Source organism: Diadema setosum, chromosome 2 (genome assembly GCF_964275005.1).
Source record: "Diadema setosum chromosome 2, eeDiaSeto1, whole genome shotgun sequence".
Lineage (NCBI taxonomy): Eukaryota > Metazoa > Echinodermata > Echinoidea > Diadematoida > Diadematidae > Diadema > Diadema setosum.
This window is the reverse complement of record NC_092686.1, coordinates 42,818,000-42,830,328: the sequence shown is the minus strand read 5'-3', so window position 1 is coordinate 42,830,328 and position 12,329 is coordinate 42,818,000. Positions and strand designations below refer to the sequence as shown.

At 37.2% G+C, this 12,329-nt stretch overlaps 1 protein-coding gene across 1 annotated transcript in view; it reads left to right on the top strand.

Moving 5' to 3' along the window:
- The first annotated feature begins 1,109 nt into the window (after window positions 1-1,109).
- Window positions 1,110-12,329, top strand: part of LOC140245283 (plexin-A4-like) — a 51,124-nt gene continuing 39,904 nt past the window's right edge. The window contains exons 1-5 of the mRNA XM_072324871.1: window positions 1,110-1,461; window positions 1,807-2,150; window positions 5,608-5,814; window positions 6,987-7,124; window positions 8,232-8,347. Coding sequence (XP_072180972.1) covers window positions 1,110-1,461; window positions 1,807-2,150; window positions 5,608-5,814; window positions 6,987-7,124; window positions 8,232-8,347 — 1,157 coding nt within the window. The remainder of the gene's footprint in view (window positions 1,462-1,806; window positions 2,151-5,607; window positions 5,815-6,986; window positions 7,125-8,231; window positions 8,348-12,329) is intronic.

Here is a 12,329-nt window from a genome sequence, read left to right as displayed (position 1 = left end):
GTTTCGATTAGACGTATCTGATGTTACTTCCAAGGTAGCATTGAATTATTTTTAAGTGACACCCTATATCATCGATTAAATTTGCAGTTATTATATTCGGCAGTTGTATCAACTGGACATTCCTCAGAGAATTCTGGCGTTGCTGATTATCCCGGCCCTATACAGCTGCGTAGAGTAAGTGAAGAAACACTAAATCATTATAAGAAAATGTAATTTATTCATATTTAGCGTGGTCTCGGTTAGTTTCAAGTTCTGTTTTTTTCTTTCCAGAGAGATTAAATGTTCATGGCTTCAATGGTCAACACGACACTCCCCTTCCCCTCCCCCCCCCCCCGACAGTACAGTAAAACGTAATATTGGTCCGCACATGGGACTTGTCGAAACGCTGTTTAACATTGTTTATACTCCTTCGATTTCTTATCACGTTGAACTTTGCATTATGTACTGTTTCATTTTAATGCTCTGACGTTGTGCCGTCCATGTTATATGAACCACTGACATTGCCAGGATTGAAAGACATTCATATTCCAGTTGAAAAGGAAATTGTATCACTCGAAAATAAGAATATTGGCCTAGGAATTTTAGCTGAATAGTTTATGCTACAAGATGACAAGACGGCCTTTTATCTGCAATTTTGGTGAAAATGACTTTTTTTGGATTAATGGTCAAATAATGGGTTAAGTGATGTCCTGTCCAAATCCCAATGGTCTTACTCCAAATAGGAAGACACCACAGCTTGTCAAAGGAAAGGCTATCCCATTCGTCACAGTGCTTCGGCCGCCATGTTTTTTGGCTCTCCTGAACATTTGACATTTTTTAGATACGAGGTCTTGTCGCCCCAGCGACATTATGCAACACATGCAAATTTTCTTCTCTATATTACTGCCGATTTCACCTTTTTCATTCTTCTACTCCTTCTAATCATCATGTCCTTCCCCTCTTTTTTTCCTCTCTCCTTCCCTGTTTATGTTCTGCTCTTTCGTGTTTCTTGTCCTCATCCAGCTCACCGTCCTTCCCCTCCTCTCATTTCTCTCTATAAATCAGACCATAAAATATAACGTTCCCTTTTCTATTTCAACTAACCCACAGATATTACTGACTGGTTCAATATGTTCGGAGGGTTGAAACTGATGCTGCTCGCCTTCAGCATCATGAACGTGATGCATGGTGCCGAGTCTGCTCCTCTCTCCTCCTACCTGGTGTCATCCTTCTCCAGTCCCAATCCCAGGCTGCCTTTCAGACTCATGGCTGTAGATAATACTACTGGTGATGTCTACATTGGAGCCGAGGAGGAGATTTACCACCTGGGAGCAGATTTTACCTTTAGGGAGACGGTTGAGGTTGGATCGTGCAATATACAGAGCTCTCAGTATTTTGGTGACCAGGACAAGAACAGACTGCTTGTCATCGCACCTGCACCTACAGAGAGACTCATTACATGTGGAAGATGTGATGGCTATTGTGAGAAAAGGAAGCTATCCAATATCACTGACGCTGAAATGTACTATGGCGAAAATCAATTGGTCTTAGGGAAGAAAGACGACCAGCCTGTGGTTGGAGTAGTAGCTGCTGTTGGTTCAAATAGGTTTCAGCATCTCTTTTCAGGTGTAAGTAAAATTCAGGGGTTTCGAACACCAATTGTCAGAAAACACGACACAACGTCCCTTAATTATTTGCAAGGAATGTTATCTACAGATACTAATGACGTTAATGACGTGAATGATGTCCAATACATTCAAGTTATTTTGAGGGCTCCATTCATTTATTACATAATAATACGTAAATCGGCTACAAATCCTGTGATAGGTCGTCTGTGCATTGACACAACTGATACCAACCTCGAATCCTACACACAAATTCAACTACAATGCACAGACCAGACAGGATCAAACTACAACGTGATCCAAGCAGCTCACATTGGTCCTGCAGGATCCCAGCTAGCTGACTCCTTGAGTATCAGTAGTACAGATGACGTCATGTATGCTGTGTTTACCAAGGAGAACTCATCACCTGTACAGTCTGCTCTGTGTCTCTACAAGATGAGTGATATCCAGCAGAGATTTACACAAGCTGTAGTTGACTGCATCACATGTCAAAGTGACTGTGATGGAAGATCAATTGACTACTTGGACGGCAGCTCGTGTGGTGTGGTAAGTTCCAGCTTATTATCATCATGCATTCTCTACGACGCACATACAACGTAGAGTCCTTACATATATATATATATATATATATATATATATATATATATATATATATATATACAAATGTATATATTGTATACATGTATTTGCATATACTTTGTTCGAATACGCAGCATTGCAAGAGTGATAGGCCTACTGTAATGGAACGTCTCACCGCAAAGCCGAAATAGACAAGTGCTACTGTATGTTATAATGAAAACACACATTGACACAGTCCTGCAGTACAATGCAGTACACTCTCAAACACACACTTCATTCACTGCCTCTAACAGTACTTCGGTGAAACAATAATGTTGATCTCGCTGAAATAAGTTATATGACAAGGAAATTTGTGATGCAAAGAGTTGCAAAATTTTTATCAACGGGACCCATAGGCCTATAGTTTGTTTTTCATTCAACGTAGTTCCTACATAATACAAGTATAATTATTTCTTTTATGTTTGACAAACCTTCAGTGCACAATGAGACGCAAAAGAAGTGAAGGTTAACTTTCCAGTAGTATTGAAAAACATGCGATTTTTTGAGCTTATATTGAATAAAGTGTTACATAACACTGGTAATTTAATGTACCTTAAAGATAAAACTGCTGAAGAGGGTATGCACTACTTGGAAATGTAGATTTTAAAACTGATTAAGTTCTTTACTCTATGATACGTCTGTGCAAAAAAAAAAAAAAAAAAAAAAAAAACGAGCAAAACTCTGCACCACCATACAGGGTGAGAAAAAAAAGTTTAAACTCAGGATATTGCCAATTATTAAAAAAAAAAAAAAAGGAGTCATGAACCAAAGATGATCATACTTGTTTTGAAAGGGTTTTTGGTCCTGATTCATTCGGCATAATTTTTGTGTTGTATGTGTTCACGCTTGGATGAACGGGGGCATTGTTCGCGAGAGTGTAAAAATCGATTTGCGCAAAAGTATCAAAGTGAGAGCATGTAAACTGAGTGAAATAGATTAGATGCATAGGATATTCATGTTTATTTTCAAGCACGCTCATGCCACATTGCAAATTAAGATGCAGACTGGATGAGTCCTTTGGGAAAACAATTCGTTCTGATGTTTGTGCACCAAACTTTCATCCCGGCATTTTGATTTAATCTAAATTCCATTTTTATGTGAACTGGGAAATTCGAAATTTTACCAAAAATATACATTTTATGTAATGATGACCTGGTTTCATTTAGGTAGCCACAAACACTCAGGCACACACACACACACGCGCACACATATACACATAAACATATGAAGGGTTTGTTTGCAAAAACCGATAAGTCCATTTTTGAAGATTTTGAAGTACGATCACTTTTTGAAGTACGATGGGATGGAAGTGTGGAGCTCAAAACGATATAAATCTCGCTGATATCATTTTTCTCAGAATTTGAAGCAACTCGCATGGCTACACTTTAATTTTAGGGGTAGATGAGGCAAATTTGTGAGGGCATTACGCCAATATCCAGAAACCTTTAACAATATTACGGAGGTCCTATAAGAGTGTACGGGTTTCGAAAAAAAAAAAGGGGGGGGGGACGGTATTTCTGTATTCTATTTTCATGCACCGTATAAAAAAAAAAAAGGTAATCCAACTTATGAGGGCTACTATAGAATGGTCAGCTATGGAAAGCGCAATGTTGGTTGTGAGGAAAGGGGAACTCTTCTTCTTGCCATTGTTGCCTAATTATGTTGACAAACGTCATGCATGACTGAGCACATGAACTTTAAAGACAACAATGACAAATTGCACTTTTCCAAGTTTGTGTTATTATGAAGGAACAATGCATGTCTCACTGCACGGATGAGATCTGATAATGAAAGTGGCCAAATCATTCGACCAGTCTGCACGACTGTTCAGGGTTTCTTCTAATCTTTTATGGTTCATAGACTCCAACATGGCCACGTTGTCGATAACTTGGTCCTTCCCATTAAGGCGAAACCATTATCCATTTTACTCTCTTTATATTAAAGACATCTTGTCACTGGGATGTGTTAAATATGAACAGGAAAAAAAAAATGGACTGGGTGGGTTGGCTTCTGTGGAAGCGACCAAGTTATTGGACAAAGGGCCATGTTACTGGTTATGGACCATAAAATATTAGGAGAAAACCTAAACACATACTTGAATTCATACAGCCTGGCCTATTGGCAACTTTCATTGACATAATACATTATCTCATCCATGCAGTGAGACATGCATTGTTCCTTAACAATAACACGCAAACTTGGAAAAAGTGCAATTTGTCATTGTTGTCTTTAAAATTCATGTGCTCAGTCATGCATGGTAATTGTCAACATGATTAGGTATCGATGGAAAGAGGAACAGTTCTCCTTTCATCACAAGCAATATTGTGCTCTTCATAGCTGACAATTAAGAAATGGTAGCCCTCCAAAGTTGGATTACTATTTTGATACGCTCTGTATTTCGAAACCTTGCCTGACTTAGCAGGCATCACATCAGCACTGAATAAGGCAAATTATTCACAAAAAATGGCAGCCTTTTCAATAGGCTTCTGCTTACGATCGCTTTGTTTTACTTTGCTTTTGGATATTTCAGCCATTCCCAAACCGATTTTCATCAAATAAACTTTCAATTTTTCTTAGAATGGTGTGCTCTGTACTATTTCACAGGTGGTTTCTTGATATCTCGCAAAAAGTAAAAGCCCAATCCTCGTCTCCACCAACACTATATCATCCCTTAAACAGTGCGCCTTCATTTAACCGCGCATCTGTGACCTTTCTTGGTTATATAAAGGGCAAGATGTCGATGCAATTTTAGGTTTCTAAGACCGCTATAAGCGTCCTAAAAAAAAAAAAAATCCCTGTCTTTTAAAAAAACGTCGATAACTATCGCAGAACAGGAACGAACCTCAATTTCAACAAAGGGCATCAAAACGGTCAAAGACGAGTTATAGTTGTTTTGTGTGTGTGTGTGTGTGTGTGTGTGTGTGTTTGTGTGTTTTGATGTTTGGCTTAAGTAATTTTGATAACAATGTTAATTGGATCCACAAAGACAAAACTAATATCCAAATCCAAACTGTTTTGTTCAAGTATTACCATGATTACTTTGGCGCAATAAATCAATTTGAATTTTCCTGTGTCATCCGAGCATGCACGCATAACGCACAAAAATCATACCGAATGATTCGGGATTATAAAGCACTCTGTGAAAGCACGTATGATAACCTTTCGTTCATGGCTGGTTTTAAAAATAATTGATATTTCAAAAAGTAAACTTTTTGACTTCCCTTGTGCATACCGTTGACTTGATTATGAAGGATAAAGACACAATCAGGCAGCTGTACTTAATGAAAAAATGTGTGAACAAAATCTATCTACCATGCATTCAACTACTTAATTTGGTTGCTAAAATCAGTGTGGATTATACACTGTATTATGTTAACCATGCTAGGCCTCAAATAATCAGTATTCGGAAAGCAGAGAGTGCCAAGCTACTGCTGCGGAGGGGATTTTCTATGCATATGCCAATGGCATAAACCCTGTGAATGCTTCACCAGTACTCACCTTCTCTGATGTGGAGCCTACGTCTCTCATCACTACTACTGAGAGAAACTACACTGTGGCTTTCATTGGAAGTAGTGAAGGTGACTTGCTGAAGGTATGAACTATGCAACAATGATAATTGTTTATTAGTCATATTTAATGAATCAATTACCAATACACTCCTAATTACATTATATTCCACACGGGGTGTTAAAAAGCCTTAAAGGATAATAGTGGGAATGGAATAATATCTGTGTGTACTGTATATAGCCCATCAATTAAAATATGAATGATAGAGAATTGAGGTGTGAATGATCTACTGCGATTTATTTACGGCGCTATGACGTTAGTTGATGTATCCTTTAACAAGAAGTGGAAGACAACGAGCAGCATCATATTTTATCTCTCTCAGGTGCAAAGATGATAATTTACTCATATTTTATATCATTTCATTTTGATTTCGTTATGTCAATTGCAATAGAATCTAAAAGCTTGGGAGGATTCATAGGATATTTGTAAAGGGGGATTGATACCCAAACATGAATACTTGTATTCTGTAATGCGGAAATAAATATTAGTCCACCGCATCAATTAACTACAACAGTTTGTGATGTCATGCTATAATCATAGTGACTAGCATAACATCACGAACTGTTATGATATTTCTGTAGTAATATAGAATACAAATGTACAGGTGGAGCGATATACAGAAAATACTTATCAATAATTGAATTCCTCCTAATTGTAGATTGTCTTTCAACATGATGAAAGAGCACTTCACTATACTTCCTTCAGAAGACGGGGGAAGGATATACCCTGAGCATGTCTTTGTATAAAGTCGTGGGAATGTGAAACTTTCATTAAAAACGAAGTTTTTCAGTATTCTCTTTGCATTTTCTTGTATCGTTCAAGTACTGTGATATCACGAATTGTTGTACTGTTCTTACGCAATTAAAAAATGGCGGCAAATGAGTTTAACCACGAAACATCTTTTTAATCGCAGGTGTTTTTTTTTTTAACAGACTGTCCAGATTTCTTCAATCATCGCACTCCACATACACGATGTTTGACGTACATTCTCCTTTGAGGAGATGACTGTTTGATCCACAAAATGTACTTTTATTTCTACTGTTATAATTATTTTTGCCATTATCATCATCATTGTTTTCATCATCATCAGACAATACCGGAAAGGGTCTCTCTCTAACTGAATTGACTGTGAAGACGTAAAATGATGATTATATCTGTAATATCTGTCAACCACTTAACCATCTTATGCACGGTTAGGTTCACGTGGTAGACAAGACAACAGCCTATTATTACGAAAATGTTTCCCTTGGACAAGGATCTGTTCTACGAGATGTGTTTCTGGATGAGGACAAGGAGCAAATTACCATGGCAACGGGGTCTGACCAACCTGACCAAGTTTCACAGGTGACACACACAATACCTCTAAATCATGGAAGTACCTTTGTGAAATTTAACCCGACCGGCCCTTGCGTGCTGACAAAGTTTAATAGAAAATATGTTATTGGGAGGAAGTTGTTGAAAAGTATAAACCACTCTACTATGCTATGCAATCTTTTCAACAAAGCATGCACTTTCAAGTGTTATTAATCAATTCCTCGTGTCACTACCGTTTTCTGCTGCTGAGTGAATAATAATTTGATATCAGTCATTTCGTGTGTGTGTTCTTTTTTTACTGTACTCTGTATTTCTGTTTAGCTAAGAATGCATATTATATATATGCTAGCTATTACTTTCGTTTGCGATGGTGTATGTTTACTATCGCAGTGACGAAATTGTACGTCAGTGTGCAGGCCTTCAAACAGTGCAACTTTTGAAGATAACAAACTTCTTTGCATCTTTGATCTTCCTGTCATGTATACCATGCAAGTGAACATGTAATACTAGAAGATGATCCAAAAGAGGTTTTATGAGAATAAATTTTGAAGTAATTTAAGCTGTATGGATAATTCATGCCTGCATTTCATCTTTGATAAACTCACTAATCTTTTATTTTGTTTTTGTTTTTGCAAAAGAAACAGCAAATTCCATACTTATCCCGTAATCTTAATTCCACAACTTTATGAATAAAATCATTACAGGGCCACTAAGAATTGAGAAGAAAATCATCAATATCTTTCTTCTTTTTTCCTTGCTGTGAATGCATAAGCAGCTCACACACCGCGCTGTAATATTCTCTTTTGATCTGATTTTCGATATAAGATTCACAATGATCATACATTTTCATGATTGGTGCGAATGAAATTAATATCACTGTTCCTTTGAAAGAATGATGTTTGTATAAGCCATTCATTACTTGCCGCAAGAAATAGAAACAATAAAACATTAATTCCGGCCGGGATATTAGGTAATTCTTGAACTATAATGAAAGTACAATGCAGATATAAAAGCTGCCCCTTACATAGACTCCCGATGAGCATTCAATGTTTGAGTCATTTACATTATTTTACTATAATATTTATATTTATTCAACAGTTGATCTTGCCTTTTGTTGTGAACGTACAGGTAGTGAAGCTATCCCTAGCAAACTGCAGTAATTACCAGACATGTGATGAGTGCATTGGAGGAAGCGGTGGTAATGGTGGAGATCCTTATTGTGGATGGTGCACTCTAGAAGCCAGGTAAGATGGAATGCACTGGATTCCAATAGAATACCAATATACCAATAGAAGTGTTTTTACTGTAACTTACGTTATGTGAATACAGAACTGTATTGATTCTTATTGTGATGCTCTCCTGTATGTAATACCCCGTTCCCACTGCCGATCAGATCAACTCGATCAAGCGAGATCAATCCCGATCACCTATTTTTACCAGAGCAATCCCGACCAAATGCTCGATCGTCCTTCAACACGATCCCTTCCCGACCGCTATTCGATTCTTTACGATCCACATCCGACCATTCTCGACATCTCCAGAATCTCTCCTCGACGACCATACAGATCTCTACTCGAACATCCCGATCTACACACAATCAATATACGATCGCTATACACGGTCAATACTCGATTTCTACTAGACTTCTTAGACCAGCTCGACATGACTCGATCTGTGTCAGATCTTGCATCGAACGGGTCGGCAGGTTCGTGCAGTGATCGAGTGAAAGAAGAATTGGTTACAGTTATTCGTTGGGTTATATGAAACAACTCAGTATTTATGCTTGAATACGGCGTGGCCCAAAAGAGTGCTATAAAACTGATTATTGCAAAAGCATGAAAAACGAAAGAAGTAATTATCTTCAGTATAGGTTTTACCGGCCAATTTCGCACTTTTGTCAGTTCATTTGATAAAAGGTTCATTCACTTCAACGAAAATCCTCATCACTGCACATTCTGTCATTCAAAATTGCAAGTTGTTCGTTCAATTTAGCATTCCTATCAATGAGATTTGCACATGTGCCTTTCGAATTCGTTAAACGGGCATTCAAATTGGCACGTGCTCTTCAGTCATTCAAATTCGCCAGTGGCGAAAGGGGTATTTCAGTCATTCAATTTCGCGTATGGGCAGTCAAATTCCTAACATGTTCATTGAAATTAACGTCATATTATTTCTTTTTTGAAAAGATGATAACATTTAAACGCGTATTTCTATGTGACTTATTGTTTCTTCCACGCACTGTTAAGCAGTAAAAGTACCGTATTTTTCACCATATTATTATATAACTCGACTTTGCTGTTCTGTAACGCCCCTTTTCTTTCATACATTACATTTTAGGCCTACATGTACCAATACTCTAGTTTAACTTTATCTTCTTAAAGTCATGACGGCACAAGTTAGATACAGACGTATTTCTCAAGGGGACAGAAAAAGAATTATAGGAATATTTGATGATCATAACCTTGACTTCCTACAACTGGCCGACACACGGAATAAAGCGCTCAACGGTGAGATAAGTTGTGGCCATGCACATGTTGCACTATCTTCGGACTTGAAGAGTCACTAAGCACATTAAAGAAAAAAAATGTTGCCAAAATCTCTAAAATGAGTACGAAAATATGAAATGTAATGACGCTTGGAAACAATGACTATGTTAAAAAAATAAAGAAAGAAGCAAACGATAAACATGCGTGCTAAATTGACTGCAAAAGATGTTAAATTGATTGCCAAAAAAATGATTTTGAATGAACGAGAGCAGCATGTCCGTGATCACGTGACTATATCATTCTAAACTGAATGAACGAATAACCAAATGGTGCTCGTTTTACGAATTTCAATTGAAAAAAAAAGTGTTCATTAGAATGAGGCTAAAGGCAATTTGAATGCTCCAAAATGAATTTGAATGAAGAGATCATAAAATTGAACTACCGAACATTGTCATCTATGGTATATTTTGCTAAATTGAATGGAAGCAATTAGGAATTGGACTGACAAAAGTGCGAAATTGGCCGGGAAAACCTATAGTTGATAGAAGGACACTTCCTATTTTGAAACCACAATCATCAATTCTCGTGCAGGCGTTTCGATTCTATAGTCATTTTTCCTGAAAAAAACGATGACAAAGACTGATCACTACTGTTTGTGAGCCACTCAAAAAGGTACAAAAATGCATTCAGTTGTATTCATTCATTTTATCCGTTTTCAGTATATTGGTATCACATATTCAGATAGGGCCTCATCCACGTCAAGCTCTGCTTATGATGACGGTCCCCTGTATTGATTTCTCCTCTGTTAATAGATACAGTATGCCTTAATATGTTATTTTGATTCATATGTCACTTCAGACTAATGTTGTTACGCAAATGATATTTTTTTTTTTTGGTATTGATTTGTATGTTATCTGTATCATTCTGTTTTCATTTGCAATTGTATTCGGAGAAAGAAAATGCAAAAATAAACCAAACAAACAAACAAACAGTAGCTATTTTGACGCATTCGTTATCAGTTTTTACGGCTTCACTATCGCTCAGTCAAGTAGGATGTCAGTGCCCAAAGTTGCAGATTTTGTAAATCACAAATTTTCATGGAGATCAAAGCGCCTGCACGAAGATTGATTATCATTGTGTCAAATAAAATTTGAGGTGTTCTTTCTATTGAATAATGTAACGATTTCATTCAGTCGCTCATATCTTTTTAAATAAGAGACAGTTTTGTAGCACTCTGTCTGCCGGCACACCATGTATAATATAATAGGTTCGTTCATATGCATTCGATATTTGCAGTGGATATGAAGAACAGCAAATCTAAGTTTGATGTCTCATAAAGAAAAAAAAAAATGTTACACCGCCACGCTTTGTACTGTGCATTTCATATAGGCTGAAATTAATTATAGGCTGAAATTAATTCGGTCTAAAATGAAACATAGGCCTATATGCCCATAAATGCACCATTATATAGAGTTGAAAAAAAAAATGACTGTTCTACAACCCTAATGAGTCGTGTTATCTTTGTCATGAAAAGTGAATGAAAAATATGTATGTATTCGTTGATAAAGTATAGGCTCAAGAGTGTGTAAAAGAAAATACATGTATCATATTAATTTCTAAATTCATGAAGTGTGCTGATTATGTGGAACAGAGTACATTATTATGAAAATAAAACAATATAACATTTTACACTAGCAAAAATGATGAAAATCTTGGTTGTTTATTTTTTTGTCAACTCATCCCAGTCAATCAATATCAAGGTGGACTTCAAGCAATGTACATACAACTCTCAATAAAAAAAAAAAAACCTTATTAAGCGAAGCAGAAGTGTAACATCTAGGTTAATAAAAAGTAAGTCACTGAGCATTTATGAATCTACGTTACAACTACTGTTTCAACACGTCAGCGTAAGAAATAGCTTTTATATCAACGTAACCAACTTCAATTTCGAAACAGACAAGCTAGCAAAAGAATTCAAGAAACAATAAATTCTCAGTTTATAAGTAAAGTAAATAATCTAGAAAATTTCCTTTCACGTTACAGTCATATTGCCAGAATACCGAATTTTTTTCAGTTTCAGTTGTGTTTTCTTTCTTTCTTCTAGTATTTTTGTCTGGAGAGTCTAATTCTACCGTGTCTGCTGTTTAGGGTTTGTTGTCTTTTCTCTCTTCGGGGCCCTTTTCTTTTCTTCTGTGGGCCTGGAGTGGCTGAAGATACTGACGACAGTTAACTTTTTAACGTGATCAAGGACTGCGTATATTTTTTCTTAATACCTGAACAATAAATGAGTGCTTGGAAAGTACGTCTGCACCTGCTGCAACCACTGTCAAAAAGTGCTCGGTATTTGATCGAGTGCCGGTCGAAGCATGATCGAGTTTAGTCGAGTATCAATCGATAGCAGTCCTGTATCGGTCGTGTAGCGGTCGAGTTATTCATGAAACTGATGAATCCTGGATCGAGATGATCTGAAATCAATCGTGCAGCAGTCGAGTATAACTCGATATGATTGGGAACTGAGCTCGGGGAAAAATCCGTCCCGACCACACTACATTTCTATACGACCGATTCCAGATCAGCTCGATCTCTTCTCGATCACTACCCGAGCTGTTGGTGTTCGGGCTTCCTACCCGAATATTTTGGACATGTCCAAAATTATCGTGAAGGAAGCAGGAGCGATGCCGATCAAGGTAGATCGACCCCGAATACCAATGCCGAGCGAGCCCGACCAGGCTAAAAAAGC